The following is a 25,954-nucleotide window of genomic DNA, read 5'->3' as shown; positions in this document are numbered from 1 at the left end:
CTTGGTCTCTCAAGTACAAAACTGGTGTTGTGAGAACAGATATGCACTTTTGCAACTGAATTTGATATTGTCATTCTGTTTGTTTTGGCAAACCTTAAAAACATGTAAATAATATTTGCACTTTTTTTGTCTCCAAAAAGGCCAATGTCAATTTGCATCATTAGACTTTCTTAGATGAGGAAAATCTATGACCCAATTCTCAGCATTCAATGAATTGATCCAGTTATATGAAGGGTATTAAATATTTATCCACCTTCCCTGTGATCTGTTGCCTGTACTAATTAATCTAGGGCCTGGCTTTGATGAGCTATCAAAGTATGAAAATTGTATGGTGGAAGGACATACAGTAGACCAGTGCTTCTTGGTGTCTGATCACAATATTTCCCTTCACATCTTGCAAAAGAGATGTACTGCCCGCTTACCTGATCCATTGTGCTCCATGTAAGTAAACCCAATAATATGTCAACTTTCCCTGAATGCTTATTCCTAACATTTAATGCTTTCCTGTATGCATCTATACCACTTTTGGAAGAATCCTGGGCAGGTGGTCAACTTGCAGTCGGTTAGCTGAAAGGAATCCATCACTGGAGGAGACCTGAGGACAGACTTACCAGGTGATACAAACAAAACCTTTTGCCATGAGTTGTATTTGTTGATAATGTATTTTTATGTGAGTTTCTGCAATCTTTGACCTTTAAAGTTTACCTGCATAATTTCAGGGTGCGCTGCTAAATTTGGAAGCATTTCACTTTACTATTGCTGACATCCAGCTGGTTCAGGTAAGTGAAACAGTTACTCAATGAACATAGTGAGTCCAACAAGCCCAAAATAAAAGATGTTTACAAGTAGAGACTTTTTTGTGGTAGTGGACTACTGGAGAAACTATGGTATAGTATCTACACATTCATGACTTGATTGTTGGCTGCAGAACAGTACATATATAAGCTATGATCAGTGAACTCCAGTGTTTCAACTGCATCTCCAAGCAGACTTTGAAAGGAAGGAAAATATAATTACAAACATATATAAAAGGTTGTTTTCTACATAGGAAACAATGCTCTAGCTGGGAAAAAAACCTTGTGAAAGTTTGACTAAAAGTGTCATTCTACAGCAGTTATTACTTATATGAAGATAAAATCAAGATTTATGTGTTCCTCATTTGGGGTCCATGCTAAGGTCTTATGTTCCTATATGCTTGAAAAGTTCTTTTCATTGTTTGATCTGTAAACAAATTAATGATTTAATAATGAAACAACAATAGGAACTGGACAGTCAGTCAAAAGTTATATTAACAGTTAGCTGTGATACAAAAGAAATGACATAAAGATGCTGTGGTCATGTGGATTTTATTTGACATAGAAAGCTTTATTCAAGAAATAAATTAACACTGCAATTGTCTATTCAATTAATTTAGAATAATAAAGCTGAAGCTACTGACACATGCAAAATGCTCCCAGGAGACTGTCCATAACCTGTTGTTCCCTTTTCCTTTCCACAAAGTTAGGTTGTAAAAAATAGACAAATGAAAAGAGCAAAGCAAGAATCACCTTTTCTCTACACATTACACACTGTTCATAAACACTTATTTTAACACTTTAATATCCTAAAATTAAAAGCATAATAAAAACTGGATTTGTACGCCTATTTCCATTTTTATTTGAAAACAAATACAAATATAAAGAATTTTGCTACCTCAACAAATATGAATACAAAAACAAATAGTGGGCTCTCTGCACATCCTCATATATTAGTTTTATTTGTGAATATTGTTTGTAGTTTTCTTAGACAATTGTAAAAATTGTACAAAAAAAAAAGAAAAAGAAAAAAAAACAAGCAACAAACACATATGAAGTAATTAAACATGGTCACTTCTTACATATTTAAGATTCTTAGTAATTAAGTAAAAGGGGACATCCGTCTACCATTAATTCATAAGTTTAATAAATTGTGTTTAATATTGCAATATTCAACAGGTATTAATCAGAATTGCAAACTGAAAATTAAGCACTCACACTTAAAGTACACTGTTAAATCTTATTGCTTATGCTTCTATACTAATTCCAAAGGTAAATACACAAACGTCACACATTTTGCACTCTGAAATGAAGACATAACTTGACATTGCGACTTGTTATTGTGCTACTGATTGTTAGATACTCAGAATGAGTTAAAAAGTGTCAAAAGAATAGTTTGATTTCAGTTAAGCCATTTCTATAAATCAGGAAACTTGACATGAGGCTGGTAATGTTTAGTTTTCCTGTAATATGGGCTATCCAAACAGAACCTTCCTGTCAGTGTGATACATACCTACATTAACTATTTCAAAATGCTCATCTTATCTTGGTTTGAGTAATACAAGGGATTGAGTCAAATACTTCTTTAAGAAAAGACATTAACATTTATAGGCCTTTGTCTCATCTCTCTTCTGGGCACGGCTGCCCACAGCAGGCACAGGGAGGGCAGCAGCAGCGATAGCAGCATTGCCGGAGCTGACGGAGGAATCCACTGGATGTGTGTGGAGCTGTTTCAGTTTCTTCTACCTCCATCTGGAATGTTTGATTAGCTTTGTCACTGGTTTTCAGTGTCCTTGACACTTTGTCTTTGACCTGGAGTTTCCCAATCTCACTGAGCATCTGAACCTTAAGCTGTTGGAGCTCTGTGTGTTTTTCATCGAGTGTCTTGCAGTCTCTCTCCCAGTCACTTTGACTTGTTCCAGTTAGTCCCTGTTCCAGCTTTGTCTTCTCCAATGATTCCGTTTCTCTCTTTATCCAAGTTCTCTTAACAAACTGATTGATCACCTTTAGTCTTTTCTCCAGGTTGTTTCTCATCTCATGACCCCTGTGCTTCATCTGATCTATCTCCTTCCGTTCTGTTTTCGTATCCTTCCAGATCTTTCGCAAAAAATCTCTTTTAGACATTTTCTCATCTGTAAGATCATCTCGCTCTGCCATTGACAGATCTTCCCTTTCAGTTTTCATGTGTTCATCTTTTCTCTCAAGATCACATGTATCTTCCTTTAGCTTCTCCTTCTCACTTTCAAACTCTTTAAGTTTCTTCAGTCCCTGTTTTTTGACATCATGCTCTTGCAGCTTTTCTTTTTCTACAAACACAGTTTGAACAGCCTTATCATGTTTCATTATCAGCACAGGTTTCTCCTCTTTTTGTATCAGGTCATAATATCCAATAATCTTATTTTTCTGTTCATTAAGTTCATAACACTTGTGTTCCAGTATTTTGTTGAAATGCAGTATGTCTCCATATTTCTGCTCTAATCTGTCCATATTCTTTCTAAACTCTTCATATGTCCTTTGATTAAGCTGTTTTAGTTTGTCTCTCAGAGTTCCTATGGAGTTCATTACATTAGTGAGCTGGTCCTCTCTGATTTTCAGCTCAGGCAGTTCTTCCATTTTCTTGTGTTCAACTAAAAACCTTTCTTTCTCTTCGACATGTGTCTGCAGTTTATGTAGTTTCTCCTTTTCTTGATTTATCTCATAAAGGAGAAGATCAGTGCTTTCTTTCTTCTTTTGTAGCAACTTGTCTTTCTCTTCTTGTATATCTTGTTTATCTCGTTGTAATAAACTTGTCAGACCTTCCTTTACTTTCTCCAATATCTCAGAGTAAGATGCCACATTTTCTTTCTGTTCATCCAGAGCTGCATGCTTCTGCTCTAAAGCACTGACCAGCTTCAATACATCTTCATTCTTTTGTTCTAGTCTGTTGATTTTTGTTTTCATATCTTCACCCATCCTTTCATTGAGATGTTTGAGTTTGGCTGTCAAAGTCTCTACTGATTTCATTTTAGTCATGAGTTGATCTTCTTTCATTTTCAGCTCAGACTTTTCTCCTTCAATTCCTTCTTTCTCATTGGAAAGTATTTCTTTCTCTCTCTCAATGCCCATCTTCATCTGACTGAGTTGTTCTCTCTCTCCACTGATGTTGTTCATGGCAGCTTCAACTTCTTCGTTCTTCTTGTTGAGATCCTTCCTCAAAACTTCCAATTCTTCTATTTCTGCCAGTACAGTTTTCTCACTGGTTTGAACTTCTTGTGTTAGTCTTGTGATCTTGGTGTCCTTGAGTTCTACTTCTTCATGTTTATCTCCTTGTAATATGTCAGTTTGTTTGAGGATGTCAGACCTCATCAGTTCCAAGTCCAGTTTCTCTTTCTTCATCATCTCATTTACTCTATCCAGATCCTCTCTCTGTAGTTTCAAATCATCCTTCAGATTTTCAAGATCTTCTTTTTCCATCTCAAATGTTTGCTTCCATTGATTTTCCATGTCTTCTCTTTGGATGACCATGTTTGAGAGTAAACCTGTCAGACCTTCCTTTACTTTGTCTAATGTCTCAGTGTAACATGTCATGTTTTCTTTCTGTTCATCCAGAGCTGCATGCTTCTGCTCTAAGGCACTGACCACTTTCAGTATGTCTTCATTGTTTTGTTCTAGTCTGTTGATTTTTATTTTCATATCTTCACCCATTCTTTCATTGAGATGTTTGAGTTTGGCTCTCAAAGTTTCTACTGATGTCATTTTAGTCATGAGTTGATCTTCTTTCATTTTCAGCTCAGACTTTTCTTCTTCAATTCCTTCTTTCTCAATGAAAAGTATTTCTTTCTCTCTCTCAATGCCCATCTTCATCTGACTGAGTTGTTCTCTCTCTCCACTGATGCTGTTCATGGCAGCTTCAACTTCTTCCTTCTTCTTGTTGAGATCCTTCCTCAAAACTTCCAATTCTTCTCTTTCTGCCAGTACAGTGTTCTCACTAGTTTGCACGTCTTGTGTTAGTCTTGTGATCTTGGTTTCCTTGAGTTCTACTTCTTCGTGTTTGTCTTGCTGTAATATGTCAGTTTGTTTGAGGACATCAGATCTCATCAGCTCCAAGTCCAGTTTCTCTTTCTTCACCATCTCATTCACTCTATCCAGATCCTCTCTCTCTTGTTTCAACTCTGCCTTCAGTTTGTCAAAGTCTTGTTCTTCAACAGTGTTCTTTGTCCTCCATTGATCTTCCATTCCTTGTATGTGTATCAACATGTTTGATATCAGACTAATCAGACTTTCTTTCTCTCTATGGAACATTTCAGTATATGCAGACATTCTGTCTTTCTTTTCATCTATGTCTCCACACCTTTGCTTCAATAAAGAGCACACTTTAAGAACTTGTTCATTGTGTTGTTCCAGTTGCTGTAATTTGTTCTTCATGTCGTTCTCCATCCTTTCATTCAGCTGCCGAAGTTTTACTCTCAGAGCTTCTATAGATTTCATTTTAGTCATGAGTTGATCCTCTTCCTGTTTTTCCCTTTCAGTTGAAAGCTCTTCTCCCTCCATGTCAACTTCAGTCTTGAACTGACTGAGTTGTTCTCTCTCTTCACTGATGCTTTTCATGGCAGCTTCACCTTCTTTCATCTTCTTATTGAGATCCTTTTTCAAAAGTTCAATTTCTTCTCTTTCTGCCAGTATGTTGTTCTTCCTGATTTGCAGTTCTTCTTCTTGTCTTTTTATGTCATCACCTTTGAGTTCTTGTTCTTTCTGTTTAAAGGCAATGATGTTCATGACTTCCTCCAGCTGTTCTCTACTTGTCTGAACCTGAAGGGCCAGATCTTTAATGCTGGTTTTCTCTCTGTTTATCTCATCAAACAGGCTGTCTGCATGTTCTTTCTTCTTTTGCAGGTCAGTGTTTGTGATTTCCAGCTTGACTTTCTCTTCTTTTATATCTTGTTTATCTCGTTCTAATATGTCAGTTTGTTTGAGGATGTCAGACCTCATCAGCTCCAACTCCAGTTTCTCTTTCTTCACCATATCATTAACTCTATCCAGATCATCTCTCTCTTGTTTCAGCTCTGCTGTCAGTTTTTCAAGATCTTCTTTTTCTATCTCAAACGTTTCCTTCAACTGATTTTCCATGTCTTCTCTCTGGATGATCATGTTTGAGAGTAAACCTGTCAGACCTTCCTTTACTTTGTCTAATGTCTCAGTGTAACATGTCATATTTTCTTTCTGTTCATCCAGAGCTGCATGCTTCTGTTCTAAAGCACTGACCAGTTTCAATACAGCTTCATTGTTTTCTTCTAGTCTGTTGACTTTTGTTTTCATATCTTCACCCATCCTTTCATTGAGATGTTTGAGTTTGGCTCTCAAAGTTTCTGCTGATGTCATTTTAGTCATGAGTTGATCTTCTTTCATTTTCAGCTCAGACTTTTCTCCTTCAATTCCTTCTCTCTCATTGAAAAGTATTTCTTTCTCTCTCTCAATGCCCATCTTCATCTGACTGAGTTGTTCTCTCTCTCCACTGATGCTGTTCATGGCAGCTTCAACTTCTTCCTTCTTCTTGTTGAGATCCTTCCTCAAAACTTCTACTTCTTCCCTTTCTGCCAGTACATTGTTCTTACCGGTTTGCAGTTCTTCTTCTTGTCTTTTTATGTCATCATCTTTGACTTCTTGTTCTTTTTGTTTTAAGGCCATAATGTTCATGACTTTTTCCAGCTGTTCTCTGCTTGTCTGAACCTGAAGGGTCAGATCTTTAATGTTGGTTTTCTCTCTGTTTATCTCATCAAACAGACTGTCTGCATGTTCTTTCTTCTTCTGCAAGTCAGTCTTTGTGATTTCCAGCTTCTCTTTCTCTTCCTTTATATCTTGTTTATCTCGTAATATGTCAGTTTGTTTGAGGATGTCAGATCTCATCAGCTCCAAGTCCAGTTTCTCTTTCTTCATCATCTCATTCACTCTATCCAGATCCTCTCTCTCTAGTTTCTGCTCTGCCTTCAGTTTGGAGAGATCTTCTTTTTCCAACAAAAGCTCTTTCTTTTTGTTTTCCATGTTGTCTTTCTGTATTACCATATTTGACAGTAAACCTTTCAGACCTTCCTTTCCTGTCTGTATCAATTCATTGTAAACTGACATCTTGTCTCTCTCTTGATCGAGCTGTGCAAGGTTTTGCTTCATTGCGAGACATAACCTCTGCAAATTTTCATTGTTTTCTTCTAATCTCTCTATTTTGTTTTTCATGTGTTTATGTGTCTTTTCATTCACCTCTTTGAGTTTAGCCCTCAGAGTTTCAATTGATAATAAGTTACTCATGAGCTCATCTTCTCTCGTTTTCAGCTCAGACTGGTGTCCTTCCATTTTATCCTTCTCCTTCTCAAGTATTTCTCTGTCCATGTCAATACGAACCTTCATCTGACTGAGTTGTTCTCTCTCTCCACTGATGCTGTTCATGGCAGCTTCAACTTCTTCCTTCTTCTCATTGAGATCCTTCCTCAAAAGTTCCACTTCTTCTCTTTCTGCCAGTACATTGTTCTTATTGGTTTGCAGTTCTTCTTCTTGTCTTTTTATGTCATTGTCTTTGAGTTCTTGTTCTTTTTGTTTTGAGGCAATAATGTTCATGACTTTCTCCAGCTGTTCTCTACTTCTCTGAACCTGAAGGGTCAGATCTTTAATGTTGTTTTTCTCTCTGTTTATCTCATCAAACAGACTGTCTGCATGTTCTTTCTTCTTTTGCAGCTCAGTATTTGTGATTTCCAACTTGACTTTCTCTTCTTTTATATTTTGTTTATCCTGTTGTAATATGTCAGTTTGTTTGAGGATATCAGACCTCATGAGCTCCAAGTCCAGTTTCTCTTTCTTCATCATGTCATTCGCTCTATCCAGATCCTCTCTCTCTTGTTTCAGCTCTGCTGTCAATTTTTCGAAAACTTCTTTTTCCATCTCAAACATTTGCTTCCATTTATTTTCCATGTCTTCTCTTTGGATGTTTGAGAGTAAACGTGTCAGACCTTCCTTTACTTTGTCTAATGTCTCAGTGTAACATGTCATATTTTCTTTCTGTTCATCCAAAGCTGCATGTTTCTGTTCTAAAACACTGACCAGTTTCAATACAGCTTCATTGTTTTCTTCTAGTCTGTTGATTTTTGTTTTCATATCTTCACCCATCCTTTCATTGAGATGTCTCAGTTTGGCTCTTAAAGTTTCTACTGATTTGATTTTAGTCATGAATTGATCTTCTTTCATTATCAGCTCAGACTTTTCTCCTTCAATTCCTTCTCTCTCATTGAAAAGTATTTCTTTCTCTCTCTCAATGCCCATCTTCATCTGACTGAGTTGTTCTCTCTCTCCACTGATGCTGTTCATGGCAGCTTCAACTTCTTCCTTCTTCTTGTTGAGATCCTTCCTCAAAACTTCCACTTCTTCCCTTTCTGCCAGTACATTCTTCTTACTGGTTTGCAGTTCTTCTTCTTGTCTTTTTATGTCATCATCTCTGAGTTCTTGTTCTTTTTGTTTTGAGGCAATTAAGTTCAAGACCTCCGCCAGCTGTTCTCTACTTGTCTGAACCTGAAGGGTCAGATCTTTAATGTTGGTTTTCTCTCTGTTTATCTCATCAAACAGACTGTCTGCATGTTCTTTCTTCTTTTGCAGCTCGGTATTTGTGATTTCCAACTTGTCTTTCTCTTCTTTTATATCTTGTTTATCTCGTTGTAATATGTCAGTTTGTTTGAGGATGTCTGTCCGCATCAACTCCAAGTCCATTTTCTCTTTCTTCATCATGTCATTCGCTCTATCCAGATCCTCTCTCTCTAGTTTCAGCTCTGCCTTCAGTTTGGAGAGATCTTCTTTTTCCAACAAAAGCTCTTCCTTTTGGTTTTCCATGTTGTCTCTCTGTATAACCATATCTGACAGTACACCTTTCAGACCATCCTTTCCTGTCTGTATCACTTCATTGTAAACTGTCATCTGGTCTCTCTCTTGATCGAGCTGTACAAGCTTTTGCTTCATCAGCTCATTGACTCTATCTAGATCCTCGCTCTCTTGTTTCAGCTCTTCTTTTAGGCTTTCAAGATCTTCTTTTTCCATCTCAAATGTTTGCTTCCATTGATTTTCCATGTCTTCTCTTTGGATGTTTGAGAGTAATCTTGTCAGACCTTCCTTTACTTTGTCTAATGTCTCAGTGTAACATGTCATGTTTTCTTTCTGTTCATCCAGAGCTGCATGCTTCTGCTCTAAGGCACTGACCAGTTTCAATACGTCTTCATTGTTTTCTTCTAGTCTGTTGATTTTTGTTTTCATATCTTCACCCATCCTTTCATTGAGATGTTTGAGTTTGGCTCTCAAAGTTTCTGCTGATTTCATTTTAGTAATGAGTTGATCTTCTTTCATTTTCAGCTCAGACTTTTCTCCTTCAATTCCTTCTCTCTCATTGAAAAGTATTTCTTTCTCTCTTTCAATGCTCATCTTCATCTGACTGAGTTGTTCTCTTTCTCCACTGATGCTGTTCATGGCAGCTTCAACTTCTTCCTTCTTCTTTTTGAGATCCTTCCTCAAAACTTCCAATTCTTCTCTTTCTGCCAGAACAGATTTCTCACTGATTTGAACTTCTTGTGTTAGTCTTGTGATCTTGGTGTCCTTGAGTTTTACTTCTTCATGTTTATCTTGTTGTAATATGTCAGTTTGTTTGAGTACATCAGACCTCGTGAAATCCAAGTCCAGTTTCTCTTTCTTCATCATCTCATTCACTCTATCCAGATCCTCTCCCTGTAGTTTCAAATCATCCTTCAGGTTTTCAAGATCTTCTTTTTCCATCTCAAATGTTTGCTTCCATTGATTTTCCATGTCTTCTCTTTGGATGTTTGAGAATAAACGTGTCAGACCTTCCTTTACTTTGTCTAATGTCTCAGTGTAATATGTCATATTTTCTTTCTGTTCATCCAGAGCTGCATATTTCTGCTCAAAAGCACTGACCAGTTTCAATACAGCTTCATTGTTTTCTTCTAGTCTGTTGATTTTTGTTTTCATATCTTCACCCATCCTTTCATTGAGATGTTTGAGTTTGGCTCTCAAAGTTTCTACTGATTTCATTTTAGTAATGAGTTGATCTTCTTTCATTTTCAGCTCAGACTTTTCTCCTTCAATTCCTACTCTCTCATTGAAAAGTATTTCTTTCTCTCTCTCAATGCCCATCTTCATCTGACTGAGTTGTTCTCTCTCTCCACTGATGCTGTTCATGGCAGCTTCAACTTCTTCCTTCTTCTTGTTGAGATCCTTCCTCAAAACTTCCACTTCTTCCCTTTCTGCCAGTACATTCTTCTTACTGGTTTGCAGTTCTTCTTCTTGTCTTTTTATGTCATCATCTTTGAGTTCTTGTTCTTTTTGTTTTGAGGCAATAATGTTCATGACTTTCTCCAGCTGTTCTCTACTTGTCTGAACCTGAAGGGTCAGATCTTTAATGTTGGTTTTCTCTCTGTTTATCTCATCAAACAGACTGTCGGCATGTTCTTTCTTCTTTTGCAGCTCAGTATTTGTGATTTCCAACTTGTCTTTCTCTTCTTTTATATCTTGTTTATCTCGTTGTACTATGTCAGTTTGTTTGAGGATGTCAGATCTCATCAGCTCCAAGTCCAGTTTCTCTTTCTTCATCATGTCCTTCGTTGTATCCAGATCCTCTCTCTCTAGTTTCAAATCATCCTTCAGGTTTTCAAGATCTTGTTTTTCCATCTCAAACGTTTCCTTCAACTGATTTTCCATATCTTCTTTTTGGATGATCATGGTTGAGAGTAAACTTGTCAGACCTTCCTTTACTTTGTCTAATATCTCAGTGTAACATGTCATATTTTCTTTCTGTTCATCCAGAGCTGCATGCTTTTGTTCTAAAGCACTGACCAGTTTCAATACAGCTTCATTGTTTTCTTCTAGTCTGTTGACTTTTGTTTTCATATCTTCACCCATCCTTTCATTGAGATGTTTGAGTTTGGCTCTCAAAGTTTCTACTGATGTCATTTTAGTCATGAGTTGATCTTCTTTCATTTTCAGCTCAGACTTTTCTCCTTCAATTCCTTCTTTCTCATTGGAAAGTATTTCTGTCTCTCTCTCAATGCCCATCTTCATCTGATTGAGTTGTTCTCTCTCTCCACTGATGCTGTTCATGGCAGCTTCAACTTCTTCCTTCTTCTTGTTGAGATCCTTCCTCAAAACTTCTACTTCTACCCTTTCTGCCAGTACATTGTTCTTACCGGTTTGCAGTTCTTCTTCTTGTCTTTTTATGTCATCATCTTTGACTTCTTGTTCTTTTTGTTTTAAGGCAATAATGTTCATGACTTTTTCCAGCTGTTCTCTGCTTGTCTGAACCTGAAGGGTCAGATCTTTAATGTTGGTTTTCTCTCTGTTTATCTCATCAAACAGACTGTCTGCATGTTCTTTCTTCTTTTGCAGGTCGGTGTTTGTGATGTCCAACTTGTCTTTCTCTTCTTTTATATCTTGTTTATCTCGTTGTAATATGTCAGTTTGTTTGAGAATGTCAGATCTCATCAGCTCCAAGTCCAGTTTCTCTTTCTCCATCATGTCATTAGCTCTATCCAGATCCTCTCTCTCTAGTTTCTGCTCTGCCTTCAGTTTGGAGAGATCTTCTTTTTCCAACAAAACTTCTCTCTTTTGGTTTTCCATATTGTCTTTCTGTATAACCATATCTGACAATAAACCTTTCAGACCATCCTTTCCTCTCTGTATCAATTCATTGTAAACTGTCATCTGGTCTCTCTCTTGATCAAGCTGTGCAAGATTTTGCTTCATTGTGAGGCATAACCTTTGCAAATTTTCATTGTTTTCTTCTAATCTCTCTATTTTGTTTTTCATGTCTTTACGTGTCTTTTCATTCACCTCTTTGAGCTTAGCCCGCAAAGTTGCAATTGATAATAAGTTACTCATGAGCTCATCTTCTCTTGTTTTCAGCTCAGACTGGAGTCCTTCCATTTTATCCTTCTCCTTCTCAAGTATTTCTCTGTCCATGTCAATACGAACTTTCATCTGACTAAGTTGTTCTCTCTCTTCACTGATGCTGTTCATGGCAGCTTCAACTTCTTCCTTCTTCTTGTTGAGATCCTTCCTCAAAATTTCCACTTCTTCTCTTTCTGCTAGTACATTGTGCTGACTGGTTTGCAGTTCTTCTTCTTGTCTTTTTATGTCATCATCTTTGAGTTCTTGTTCTTTTTGTTTTGAGACAATAATGTTCATGACTTTCTCCAGCTGTTCTCTACTTGTCTGAACCTGGAGGGTCAGATCTTTAATGTTGGTTTTCTCTCTGTTTATCTCATCAAACAGACTGTCTGCATGTTCTTTCTTCTTTTGCAGCTCAGTATTTGTGATTTCCAACTTGTCTTTCTCTTCTTTTATATCTTGTTTATCTCGTTGTACTATGTCAGTTTGTTTGAGGATGTCAGATCTCATCAGCTCCAAGTCCAGTTTCTCTTTCTTCATCATGTCCTTCGCTGTATCCAGATCCTCTCTCTCTAGTTTCAAATCATCCTTCAGGTTTTCAAGATCTTCTTTTTCCATCTCAAACGTTTCCTTCAACTGATTTTCCATATCTTCTTTTTGGATGATCATGGTTGAGAGTAAACTTGTCAGACCTTCCTTTACTTTGTCTAATATCTCAGTGTAACATGTCATATTTTCTTTCTGTTCATCCAGAGCTGCATGCTTCTGTTCTAAAGCACTGCCCAGTTTCATTACAGCTTCATTGTTTTGTTCTAGTCTGTTGACTTTTGTTTTCATATCTTCACCCATCCTTTCATTGAGATGTTTGAGTTTGGCTCTCAAAGTTTCTACTGATTTCATTTTAGTAATGAGTTGATCTTCTTTCATTTTCAGCTCAGACTTTTCTCCTTCAATTCCTACTCTCTCATTGAAAAGTATTTCTTTCTCTCTCTCAATGCCCATCTTCATCTGATTGAGTTGTTCTCTCTCTCCACTGATGCTGTTCATGGCAGCTTCAACTTCTTCCTTCTTCTTGTTGAGATCCTTCCTCAAAACTTCTACTTCTTCCCTTTCTGCCAGTACATTGTTCTTACCGGTTTGCAGTTCTTCTTCTTGTCTTTTTATGTCATCATCTTTGAGTTCTTGTTCTTTTTGTTTTAAGGCAATAATGTTCATGACTTTCTCCAGCTGTTCTCTACTTGTCTGAACCTGAAGGGTCAGATCTTTAATGTTGGTTTTCTCTCTGTTTATCTCATCAAACAGACTGTCTGCATGTTCTTTCTTCTTTTGCAGGTCAGTACTTGTGATTTCCAACTTGTCTTTCTCTTCTTTTATATCTTGTTTATCTCGTTGTACTATGTCAGTTTGTTTGAGGATGTCAGATCTCATCAGCTCCAAGTCCAGTTTCTCTTTCTTCATCATGTCCTTCGCTGTATCCAGATCCTCTCTCTCTAGTTTCAAATCATCCTTCAGGTTTTCAAGATCTTGCTTTTCCATCTCAAACGTTTCCTTCAACTGATTTTCCATATCTTCTTTTTGGATGATCATGGTTGAGAGTAAACTTGTCAGACCTTCCTTTACTTTGTCTAATATCTCAGTGTAACATGTCATATTTTCTTTCTGTTCATCCAGAGCTGCATGCTTCTGTTCTAAAGCACTGCCCAGTTTCATTACAGCTTCATTGTTTTGTTCTAGTCTGTTGACTTTTGTTTTCATATCTTCACCCATCCTTTCATTGAGATGTTTGAGTTTGGCTCTCAAAGTTTCTACTGATTTCATTTTAGTAATGAGTTGATCTTCTTTCATTTTCAGCTCAGACTTTTCTCCTTCAATTCCTACTCTCTCATTGAAAAGTATTTCTTTCTCTCTCTCAATGCCCATCTTCATCTGACTGAGTTGTTCTCTCTCTCCACTGATGCTGTTCATGGCAGCTTCAACTTCTTCCTTCTTCTTGTTGAGATCCTTCCTCAAAACTTCTACTTCTTCCCTTTCTGCCAGTACATTGTTCTTACCGGTTTGCAGTTCTTCTTCTTGTCTTTTTATGTCATCATCTTTGAGTTCTTGTTCTTTTTGTTTTAAGGCAATAATGTTCATGACTTTCTCCAGCTGTTCTCTACTTGTCTGAACCTGAAGGGTCAGATCTTTAATGTTGGTTTTCTCTCTGTTTATCTCATCAAACAGACTGTCTGCATGTTCTTTCTTCTTTTGCAGGTCAGTACTTGTGATTTCCAACTTGTCTTTCTCTTCTTTTATATCTTGTTTATCTCGTTGTAATATGTCAGTTTGTTTGAGGATGTCAGATCTCATCCGCTCCAAGTCCAGTTTCTCTTTCTCCATCATGTCATTAGCTCTATCCAGATCCTCTCTCTCTAGTTTCTGCTCTGCCTTCAGTTTGGAGAGATCTTCTTTTTCCAACAAAACTTCTCTCTTTTGGTTTTCCATATTGTCTTTCTGTATAACCATATCTGACAATAAACCTTTCAGACCATCCTTTCCTCTCTGTATCAATTCATTGTAAACTGTCATCTGGTCTCTCTCTTGATCAAGCTGTGCAAGATTTTGCTTCATTGTGAGGCATAACCTTTGCAAATTTTCATTGTTTTCTTCTAATCTCTCTATTTTGTTTTTCTTGTCTTTACATGTCTTTTCATTCACCTCTTTGAGCTTAGCCCTCAAAGTTTCAATTGTTAATAAGTTACTCATGAGCTCATCTTCTCTCGTTTTCAGCTCAGACTGGTGTCCTTCCATTTTATCCTTCTCCTTCTCAAGTATTTCTCTGTCCATGTCAATACGAACTTTCATCTGACTGAGTTGTTCTCTCTCTCCACTGATGCTGTTCATGGCAGCTTCAACTTCTTCCTTCTTCTCATTGAGATCCTTCCTCAAAAGTTCCACTTCTTCTCTTTCTGCTAGTACGTTGTTCTTCCTGGTTTGCAGTTCTTCTTCTTGTCTTTTTATGTTGATGTCTTTGAGTTCTTGTTCTTGTTGTTTTGAGGCAATAATGTTCATGACTTTCTCCAGCAGTTCTCTACTTGTCTGAACCTGAAGGGTCAGATCTTTAATTTTGGTTTTCTCTCTGTTTATCTCATCAAACACACTGTCTGCATGTTCTTTCTTCTTTTGCAGCTCAGTATTTGTGATTTCCAACTTGTCTTTCTCTTCTTTTATATCTTGTTTATCTCGTTGTAACATGTCAGTTTGTTTGAGGATGTCAGACCTCATCAACTCCAAGTCCAGTTTCTCTTTCTTCATCATGTCCTTCGCTGTATCCAGATCCTCTCTCTCTAGTTTCAAATCATCCTTCTGCTTTTCAAGATCTTCTTTTTCCATCTCAAACGTTTCCTTCAACTGATTTTCCATGTCTTCTCTCTGGATGATCATGTTTGAGAGTAAACCTGTCAGACCTTCCTTTACTTTGTCTAATATCTCAGTGTAACATGTCATATTTTCTTTCTGTTCATCCAGAGCTGCATGCTTCTGTTCTAAAGCACTGACCAGTTTCAATACAGCTTCATTGTTTTCTTCTATTCTGTTGACTTTTGTGTTCATATCTTCACCCATTCTTTCATTCAGATGTTTGAGTTTGGCTCTCAAAATTTCTACTGATTTCATTTTAGTAATGATTTGATCCTCTTTCATTTTCAGCTCAGACTTTTCTCCTTCAATCCCTTCTTTCTCATTGGAAAGTATTTCTTTCTCTCTCTCAATGCCCATCTTCATCTGACTGAGTTGTTCTCTCTCTCCACTGATGCTGTTCATGGCAGCTTCAACTTCTTCCTTCTTCTTGTTGAGATCCTTCCTCAAAACTTCTACTTCTTCCCTTTCTGCCAGTACATTGTTCTTACCGGTTTGCAGTTCTTCTTCTTGTCTTTTTATGTCATCATCTTTGAGTTCTTGTTCTTTTTGTTTTAAGGCAATAATGTTCATGACTTTCTTCAGCTGTTCTCTACTTGTCTCGACCTGAAGGGTCAGATCTTTAATGTTGGTTTTCTCTCTGTTTATCTCATCAAACAGACTGTCTGCATGTTCTTTCTTCTTTTGCAGGTCAGTATTTGTGATTTCCAACTTGTCTTTCTCTTCCTTTATATCTTGTTTATCTCGTTGTAACATGTCAGTTTGTTTGAGGATGTCAGACCTCATCAACTCCAAGTCCATTTTCTCTTTCTTCATCATGTCCTTCGCTGTATCCAGATCCTCTCTCTCTAGTTTCAAATCATCCTTCAGGTTTTCAAGATCTTGTTTTTCCATCTCAAACGTTTCCTTCAACTGATTTTCCATGTCTTCTCTCTGGATGATCATGTTTGAGAGTAAACTTGTCAGACCTTCCTTTACTTTGTCTAATATCTCAGTGTAACATGTCATGTTTTCTTTCTGTTTATCCAGAGCTGCATGCTTCTGTTCTAAAGCACTGACCAGTTTCAATACAGCTTCATTGTTTTCTTCTAGTCTGTTAACTTTTGTTTTCATATCTTCACCCATTCTTTCATTGAGATGTTTGAGTTTGGCTCTCAAAGTTTCTACTGATTTCATTTTAGAAATGAGTTGATCTTCTTTCATTTTCAGCTGAGACTTTTCTCCTTCAATTCCTTCTTTCTCATTGGAAAGTATTTCTTTCTCTCTCTCAATGCCCATCTTCATCTGATTGAGTTGTTCTCTCTCTCCACTGATGCTGTTCATGGCAGCTTCAACTTCTTCCTTCTTCTTGTTGAGATCCTTCCTCAAAACTTCTACTTCTTCCCTTCCTGCCAGTACATTGTTCTTACCGGTTTGCAGTTCTTCTTCTTGTCTTTTTATGTCATCATCTTTGAGTTCTTGTTCTTTTTGTTTTAAGGCAATAATGTTCATGACTTTCTTCAGCTGTTCTCTACTTGTCTCGACCTGAAGGGTCAGATCTTTAATGTTGGTTTTCTCTCTGTTTATCTCATCAAACAGACTGTCTGCATGTTCTTTCTTCTTTTGCAGGTCAGTGTTTGTGATTTCCAACTTGTCTTTCTCTTCCTTTATATCTTGTTTATCTCGTTGTAACATGTCAGTTTGTTTGAGGATGTCAGACCTCATCAACTCCAAGTCCATTTTCTCTTTCTTCATCATGTCCTTCGCTGTATCCAGATCCTCTCTCTCTAGTTTCAAATCATCCTTCAGGTTTTCAATATCTTCTTTTTCCATCTCAAACGTTTCCTTCAACTGATTTTCCATGTCTTCTCTCTGGATGATCATGTTTGAGAGTAAACTTGTCAGACCCTCCTTTACTTTGTCTAATATCTCAGTGTAACATGTCATGTTTTCTTTCTGTTTATCCAGAGCTGCATGCTTCTGTTCTAAAGCACTGACCAGTTTCAATACAGCTTCATTGTTTTCTTCTAGTCTGTTAACTTTTGTTTTCATATCTTCACCCATTCTTTCATTGAGATGTTTGAGTTTGGCTCTCAAAGTTTCTACTGATTTCATTTTAGTAATGAGTTGATCTTCTTTCATTTTCAGCTGAGACTTTTCTCCTTCAATTCCTTCTTTCTCATTGGAAAGTATTTCTTTCTCTCTCTCAATGCCCATCTTCATCTGATTGAGTTGTTCTCTCTCTCCACTGATGCTGTTCATGGCAGCTTCAACTTCTTCCTTCTTCTTGTTGAGATCCTTCCTCAAAACTTCTACTTCTTCCCTTTCTGCCAGTACATTGTTCTTACCGGTTTGCAGTTCTTCTTCTTGTCTTTTTATGTCATCATCTTTGACTTCTTGTTCTTTTTGTTTTAAGGCAATAATGTTCATGACTTTCTCCAGCTGTTCTCTACTTGTCTCAACCTGAAGGGTCAGATCTTTAATGTTGGTTTTCTCTCTGTTTATCTCATCAAACAGACTGTCTGCATGTTCTTTCTTCTTTTGCAGGTCAGTGTTTGTGATTTCCAACTTGTCTTTCTCTTCTTTTATATCTTGTTTATCTCGTTGTAATATGTCAGTTTGTTTGCGGATGTCAGATCTCATCCGCTCCAAGTCCAGTTTCTCTTTCTCCATCATGTCATTCGCTCTATCCAGATCCTCTCTCTCTAGTTTCTGCTCTGCCTTCAGTTTGGAGAGATCTTCTTTTTCCAACAAAACTTCTCTCTTTTGGTTTTCCATGTTGTCTCTCTGTATAACCATATCTGACAATAAACCTTTCAGACCATCCTTTCCTCTCCGTATAAATTCATTGTAAACTGTCATCTGGTCTCTCTCTTGATCGAGCTGTGCAAGATTTTGCTTCATTGTGAGGCATAACCTTTGCAAATTTTCATTGTTTTCTTCTAATCTCTCTATTTTGTTTTTCATGTCTTTACATGTCTTTTCATTCACCTCTTTGAGTTTAGCCCTCAAAGTTTCAATTGTTAATAAGTTACTCATGAGCTCATCTTCTCTCGTTTTCAGCTCAGACTGGAGTCCTTCCATTTTATCCTTCTCCTTCTCAAGTATTTCTCTGTCCATGTCAATATGAACCTTCATCTGACTGAGTTGTTCTCTCTCTCCACTGATGCTGTTCATGGCAGCTTCAACTTCTTCCTTCTTCTCATTGAGATCCTTCCTCAAAAGTTCCACTTCTTCTCTTTCTGCTAGTACGTTGTTCTTCCTGGTTTGCAGTTCTTCTTCTTGTCTTTTTATGTTGATGTCTTTGAGTTCTTGTTCTTTTTGTTTTAAGGCAATAATGTTCATGACTTTCTTCAGCTGTTCTCTACTTGTCTGAACCTGAAGGGTCAGATCTTTAATGTTGGTTTTCTCTCTGTTTATCTCATCAAACAGACTGTCTGCATGTTCTTTCTTCTTTTGCAGCTCAGTATTTGTGATGTCCAACTTGTCTTTCTCTTCTTTTATATCTTGTTTATCTCGTTGTAACATGTCAGTTTGTTTGAGGATGTCAGACCTCATCAACTCCAAGTCCATTTTCTCTTTCTTCATCATGTCCTTCGTTGTATCCAGATCCTCTCTCTCTAGTTTCAAATCATCCTTCAGGTTTTCAAGATCTTGTTTTTCCATCTCAAACGTTTCCTTCAACTGATTTTCCATATCTTCTCTCTGGATGATCATGTTTGAGAGTAAACCTGTCAGACCTTCCTTTACTTTGTCTAATATCTCAGTGTAACATGTCATATTTTCTTTCTGTTCATCCAGAGCTGCATGCTTCTGTTCTAAAGCACTGACCAGTTTCAATACATCTTCATTGTTTTGTTCTAGTCTGTTGACTTTTGTTTTCATATCTTCACCCATCCTTTCATTGAGATGTTTGAGTTTGGCTCTCAGAGTTTCTACTGATTTCATTTTAGTAATGAGTTCATCTTCTTTCATTTTCAGCTCAGACTTTTCTCCTTCAATTCCTTCTCTCTCATTGAAAAGTATTTCTTTCTCTCTCTCAATGCCCATCTTCATCTGATTGAGTTGTTCTCTCTCTCCACTGATGCTGTTCATGGCAGCTTCAACTTCTTCCTTCTTCTTGTTGAGATCCTTCCTCAAAACTTCTACTTCTTCCCTTCCTGCCAGTACATTGTTCTTACCGGTTTGCAGTTCTTCTTCTTGTCTTTTTATGTCATCATCTTTGAGTTCTTGTTCTTTTTGTTTTAAGGCAATAATGTTCATGACTTTCTTCAGCTGTTCTCTACTTGTCTCGACCTGAAGGGTCAGATCTTTAATGTTGGTTTTCTCTCTGTTTATCTCATCAAACAGACTGTCTGCATGTTCTTTCTTCTTTTGCAGGTCAGTGTTTGTGATTTCCAACTTGTCTTTCTCTTCCTTTATATCTTGTTTATCTCGTTGTAACATGTCAGTTTGTTTGAGGATGTCAGACCTCATCAACTCCAAGTCCATTTTCTCTTTCTTCATCATGTCCTTCGCTGTATCCAGATCCTCTCTCTCTAGTTTCAAATCATCCTTCAGGTTTTCAAGATCTTGTTTTTCCATCTCAAACGTTTCCTTCAACTGATTTTCCATGTCTTCTCTCTGGATGATCATGTTTGAGAGTAAACTTGTCAGACCTTCCTTTACTTTGTCTAATATCTCAGTGTAACATGTCATGTTTTCTTTCTGTTTATCCAGAGCTGCATGCTTCTGTTCTAAAGCACTGACCAGTTTCAATACAGCTTCATTGTTTTCTTCTAGTCTGTTAACTTTTGTTTTCATATCTTCACCCATTCTTTCATTGAGATGTTTGAGTTTGGCTCTCAAAGTTTCTACTGATTTCATTTTAGAAATGAGTTGATCTTCTTTCATTTTCAGCTGAGACTTTTCTCCTTCAATTCCTTCTTTCTCATTGGAAAGTATTTCTTTCTCTCTCTCAATGCCCATCTTCATCTGATTGAGTTGTTCTCTCTCTCCACTGATGCTGTTCATGGCAGCTTTAACTTCTTCCTTCTTCTTGTTGAGATCCTTCCTCAAAACTTCTACTTCTTCCCTTCCTGCCAGTACATTGTTCTTACCGGTTTGCAGTTCTTCTTCTTGTCTTTTTATGTCATCATCTTTGAGTTCTTGTTCTTTTTGTTTTAAGGCAATAATGTTCATGACTTTCTTCAGCTGTTCTCTACTTGTCTCGACCTGAAGGGTCAGATCTTTAATGTTGGTTTTCTCTCTGTTTATCTCATCAAACAGACTGTCTGCATGTTCTTTCTTCTTTTGCAGGTTAGTGTTTGTGATTTCCAACTTGTCTTTCTCTTCCTTTATATCTTGTTTATCTCGTTGTAACATGTCAGTTTGTTTGAGGATGTCAGACCTCATCAACTCCAAGTCCATTTTCTCTTTCTTCATCATGTCCTTCGCTGTATCCAGATCCTCTCTCTCTAGTTTCAAATCATCCTTCAGGTTTTCAAGATCTTCTTTTTCCATCTCAAACGTTTCCTTCAACTGATTTTCCATGTCTTCTCTCTGGATGATCATGTTTGAGAGTAAACTTGTCAGACCCTCCTTTACTTTGTCTAATATCTCAGTGTAACATGTCATGTTTTCTTTCTGTTTATCCAGAGCTGCATGCTTCTGTTCTAAAGCACTGACCAGTTTCAATACATCTTCATTGTTTTCTTCTAGTCTGTTAACTTTTGTTTTCATATCTTCACCCATTCTTTCATTGAGATGTTTGAGTTTGGCTCTCAAAGTTTCTACTGATTTCATTTTAGTAATGAGTTGATCTTCTTTCATTTTCAGCTCAGACTTTTCTCCTTCAATTCCTTCTTTCTCATTGGAAAGTATTTCTTTCTCTCTCTCAATGCCCATCTTCATCTGATTGAGTTGTTCTCTCTCTCCACTGATGCTGTTCATGGCAGCTTCAACTTCTTCCTTCTTCTTGTTGAGATCCTTCCTCAAAACTTCTACTTCTTCCCTTTCTGCCAGTACATTGTTCTTACCGGTTTGCAGTTCTTCTTCTTGTCTTTTTATGTCATCATCTTTGACTTCTTGTTCTTTTTGTTTTAAGGCAATAATGTTCATGACTTTCTCCAGCTGTTCTCTACTTGTCTCAACCTGAAGGGTCAGATCTTTAATGTTGGTTTTCTCTCTGTTTATCTCATCAAACAGACTGTCTGCATGTTCTTTCTTCTTTTGCAGGTCAGTGTTTGTGATTTCCAACTTGTCTTTCTCTTCTTTTATATCTTGTTTATCTCGTTGTAATATGTCAGTTTGTTTGCGGATGTCAGATCTCATCCGCTCCAAGTCCAGTTTCTCTTTCTCCATCATGTCATTCGCTCTATCCAGATCCTCTCTCTCTAGTTTCTGCTCTGCCTTCAGTTTGGAGAGATCTTCTTTTTCCAACAAAACTTCTCTCTTTTGGTTTTCCATGTTGTCTCTCTGTATAACCATATCTGACAATAAACCTTTCAGACCATCCTTTCCTCTCCGTATAAATTCATTGTAAACTGTCATCTGGTCTCTCTCTTGATCGAGCTGTGCAAGATTTTGCTTCATTGTGAGGCATAACCTTTGCAAATTTTCATTGTTTTCTTCTAATCTCTCTATTTTGTTTTTCATGTCTTTACATGTCTTTTCATTCACCTCTTTGAGTTTAGCCCTCAAAGTTTCAATTGTTAATAAGTTACTCATGAGCTCATCTTCTCTCGTTTTCAGCTCAGACTGGAGTCCTTCCATTTTATCCTTCTCCTTCTCAAGTATTTCTCTGTCCATGTCAATATGAACCTTCATCTGACTGAGTTGTTCTCTCTCTCCACTGATGCTGTTCATGGCAGCTTCAACTTCTTCCTTCTTCTCATTGAGATCCTTCCTCAAAAGTTCCACTTCTTCTCTTTCTGCTAGTACGTTGTTCTTCCTGGTTTGCAGTTCTTCTTCTTGTCTTTTTATGTTGATGTCTTTGAGTTCTTGTTCTTTTTGTTTTAAGGCAATAATGTTCATGACTTTCTTCAGCTGTTCTCTACTTGTCTGAACCTGAAGGGTCAGATCTTTAATGTTGGTTTTCTCTCTGTTTATCTCATCAAACAGACTGTCTGCATGTTCTTTCTTCTTTTGCAGCTCAGTATTTGTGATGTCCAACTTGTCTTTCTCTTCTTTTATATCTTGTTTATCTCGTTGTAACATGTCAGTTTGTTTGAGGATGTCAGACCTCATCAACTCCAAGTCCATTTTCTCTTTCTTCATCATGTCCTTCGTTGTATCCAGATCCTCTCTCTCTAGTTTCAAATCATCCTTCAGGTTTTCAAGATCTTGTTTTTCCATCTCAAACGTTTCCTTCAACTGATTTTCCATATCTTCTCTCTGGATGATCATGTTTGAGAGTAAACCTGTCAGACCTTCCTTTACTTTGTCTAATATCTCAGTGTAACATGTCATATTTTCTTTCTGTTCATCCAGAGCTGCATGCTTCTGTTCTAAAGCACTGACCAGTTTCAATACATCTTCATTGTTTTGTTCTAGTCTGTTGACTTTTGTTTTCATATCTTCACCCATCCTTTCATTGAGATGTTTGAGTTTGGCTCTCAGAGTTTCTACTGATTTCATTTTAGTAATGAGTTCATCTTCTTTCATTTTCAGCTCAGACTTTTCTCCTTCAATTCCTTCTCTCTCATTGAAAAGTATTTCTTTCTCTCTCTCAATGCCCATCTTCATCTGATTGAGTTGTTCTCTCTCTCCACTGATGCTGTTCATGGCAGCTTCAACTTCTTCCTTCTTCTTGTTGAGATCCTTCCTCAAAACTTCTACTTCTTCCCTTCCTGCCAGTACATTGTTCTTACCGGTTTGCAGTTCTTCTTCTTGTCTTTTTATGTCATCATCTTTGAGTTCTTGTTCTTTTTGTTTTAAGGCAATAATGTTCATGACTTTCTTCAGCTGTTCTCTACTTGTCTCGACCTGAAGGGTCAGATCTTTAATGTTGGTTTTCTCTCTGTTTATCTCATCAAACAGACTGTCTGCATGTTCTTTCTTCTTTTGCAGGTCAGTGTTTGTGATTTCCAACTTGTCTTTCTCTTCCTTTATATCTTGTTTATCTCGTTGTAACATGTCAGTTTGTTTGAGGATGTCAGACCTCATCAACTCCAAGTCCATTTTCTCTTTCTTCATCATGTCCTTCGCTGTATCCAGATCCTCTCTCTCTAGTTTCAAATCATCCTTCAGGTTTTCAAGATCTTGTTTTTCCATCTCAAACGTTTCCTTCAACTGATTTTCCATGTCTTCTCTCTGGATGATCATGTTTGAGAGTAAACTTGTCAGACCTTCCTTTACTTTGTCTAATATCTCAGTGTAACATGTCATGTTTTCTTTCTGTTTATCCAGAGCTGCATGCTTCTGTTCTAAAGCACTGACCAGTTTCAATACAGCTTCATTGTTTTCTTCTAGTCTGTTAACTTTTGTTTTCATATCTTCACCCATTCTTTCATTGAGATGTTTGAGTTTGGCTCTCAAAGTTTCTACTGATTTCATTTTAGTAATGAGTTGATCTTCTTTCATTTTCAGCTCAGACTTTTCTCCTTCAATTCCTTCTTTCTCATTGGAAAGTATTTCTTTCTCTCTCTCAATGCCCATCTTCATCTGATTGAGTTGTTCTCTCTCTCCACTGATGCTGTTCATGGCAGCTTCAACTTCTTCCTTCTTCTTGTTGAGATCCTTCCTCAAAACTTCTACTTCTTCCCTTTCTGCCAGTACATTGTTCTTACCGGTTTGCAGTTCTTCTTCTTGTCTTTTTATGTCATCATCTTTGACTTCTTGTTCTTTTTGTTTTAAGGCAATAATGTTCATGACTTTCTCCAGCTGTTCTCTACTTGTCTCAACCTGAAGGGTCAGATCTTTAATGTTGGTTTTCTCTCTGTTTATCTCATCAAACAGACTGTCTGCATGTTCTTTCTTCTTTTGCAGGTCAGTGTTTGTGATTTCCAACTTGTCTTTCTCTTCTTTTATATCTTGTTTATCTCGTTGTAATATGTCAGTTTGTTTGCAGATGTCAGATCTCATCCGCTCCAAGTCCAGTTTCTCTTTCTCCATCATGTCATTCGCTCTATCCAGATCCTCTCTCTCTAGTTTCTGCTCTGCCTTCAGTTTGGAGAGATCTTCTTTTTCCAACAAAACTTCTCTCTTTTGGTTTTCCATGTTGTCTCTCTGTATAACCATATGTGACAGTAAACCTTTGAGACCATCCTTTCCTCTCCGTATCAATTCATTGTAAACTGTCATCTGGTCTCTCTCTTGATCAAGCTGTGCAAGATTTTGCTTCATTGCGAGGCATAACCTTTGCAAATTTTCATTGTTTTCTTCTAATCTCTCTATTTTGTTTTTCATGTCTTTACATGTCTTTTCATTCACCTCTTTGAGTTTAGCCCTCAAAGTTTCAATTGTTAATAAGTTACTCATGAGCTCATCTTCTCTCGTTTTCAGCTCAGACTGGAGTCCTTCCATTTTATCCTTCTCCTTCTCAAGTATTTCTCTGTCCATGTCAATACGAACCTTCATCTGACTGAGTTGTTCTCTCTCTCCACTGATGCTGTTCATGGCAGCTTCAACTTCTTCCTTCTTCTCATTGAGATCCTTCCTCAAAAGTTCCACTTCTTCTCTTTCTGCTAGTACGTTGTTCTTCCTGGTTTGCAGTTCTTCTTCTTGTCTTTTTATGTTGATGTCTTTGAGTTCTTGTTCTTTTTGTTTTGAGGCAATAATATTCATGACTTTCTCCAGCTGTTCTCTACTTGTCTGAACCTGAAGGGTCAGATCTTTAATGTTGGTTTTCTCTCTGTTTATCTCATCAAACAGACTGTCTGCATGTTCTTTCTTCTTTTGCAGCTCAGTATTTGTGATGTCCAACTTGTCTTTCTCTTCTTTTATATCTTGTTTATCTCGTTGTAACATGTCAGTTTGTTTGAGGATGTCAGACCTCATCAACTCCAAGTCCATTTTCTCTTTCTTCATCATGTCCTTCGTTGTATCCAGATCCTCTCTCTCTAGTTTCAAATCATCCTTCAGGTTTTCAAGATCTTGTTTTTCCATCTCAAACGTTTCCTTCAACTGATTTTCCATGTCTTCTCTCTGGATGATCATGTTTGAGAGTAAACCTGTCAGACCTTCCTTTACTTTGTCTAATATCTCAGTGTAACATGTCATATTTTCTTTCTGTTCATCCAGAGCTGCATGCTTCTGTTCTAAAGCACTGACCAGTTTCAATACAGCTTCATTGTTTTCTTCTAGTCTGTTGACTTTTGTTTTCATATCTTCACCCATCCTTTCATTGAGATGTTTGAGTTTGGCTCTCAGAGTTTCTGCTGATTTCATTTTAGTAATGAGTTCATCTTCTCTCATTTTCAGCTCAGACTTTTCTCCTTCAATTCCTTCTCTCTCATTGAAAAGTATTTCTTTCTCTCTCTCAATGCCCATCTTCATCTGATTGAGTTGTTCTCTCTCTCCACTGATGCTGTTCATGGCAGCTTCAACTTCTTCCTTCTTCTTGTTGAGATCCTTCCTCAAAACTTCTACTTCTTCCCTTTCTGCCAGTACATTGTTCTTACCGGTTTGCAGTTCTTCTTCTTGTCTTTTTATGTCATCATCTTTGAGTTCTTGTTCTTTTTGTTTTAAGGCAATAATGTTCATGACTTTCTTCAGCTGTTCTCTACTTGTCTCGACCTGAAGGGTCAGATCTTTAATGTTGGTTTTCTCTCTGTTTATCTCATCAAACAGACTGTCTGCATGTTCTTTCTTCTTTTGCAGGTCAGTATTTGTGATTTCCAACTTGTCTTTCTCTTCTTTTATATCTTGTTTATCTTGTTGTAATATGTCAGTTTGTTTGAGGATGT

General features: G+C 37.2%; 2 protein-coding genes across 4 annotated transcripts; both read right to left on the bottom strand.

Moving 5' to 3' along the window:
* Nucleotides 1–1,693: 1,693 nt before the first annotated feature.
* Nucleotides 1,694–14,782, bottom strand: LOC121909975 (cytadherence high molecular weight protein 2-like). Of its 3 annotated transcripts, none has more exons than XM_042430870.1 (2): nt 7,769–14,782; nt 1,694–5,944 (listed from the first exon to the last, which is right to left on the bottom strand). In XM_042430870.1, exons 1-2 carry the CDS (start codon nt 14,742–14,744, stop codon nt 2,415–2,417), a joined length of 10,506 nt encoding a protein of 3,501 aa, XP_042286804.1. In that variant the 5' UTR covers nt 14,745–14,782; the 3' UTR covers nt 1,694–2,414. The 3 variants fall into 3 exon arrangements, with proteins under 3 accessions (XP_042286804.1, XP_042286803.1, XP_042286802.1); XM_042430869.1 differs by having other exon boundaries at nt 1,694–6,500; nt 8,325–14,782; XM_042430868.1 differs by having other exon boundaries at nt 1,694–14,782.
* Nucleotides 14,764–25,910, bottom strand: LOC121910611 (cytadherence high molecular weight protein 2-like). Its single transcript, XM_042431859.1, has 2 exons — nt 14,834–25,910; nt 14,764–14,777 (listed from the first exon to the last, which is right to left on the bottom strand). The coding sequence occupies exons 1-2, from the start codon at nt 25,749–25,751 to the stop codon at nt 14,764–14,766; spliced, it is 10,932 nt and encodes a 3,643-aa protein (XP_042287793.1). The 5' UTR covers nt 25,752–25,910.
* Nucleotides 25,911–25,954: the final 44 nt, after the last annotated feature.

Source organism: Thunnus maccoyii, chromosome 13 (genome assembly GCF_910596095.1).
Source record: "Thunnus maccoyii chromosome 13, fThuMac1.1, whole genome shotgun sequence".
NCBI lineage: Eukaryota > Metazoa > Chordata > Actinopteri > Scombriformes > Scombridae > Thunnus > Thunnus maccoyii.
This window is presented reverse-complemented; position numbering and strand designations above follow the sequence as displayed.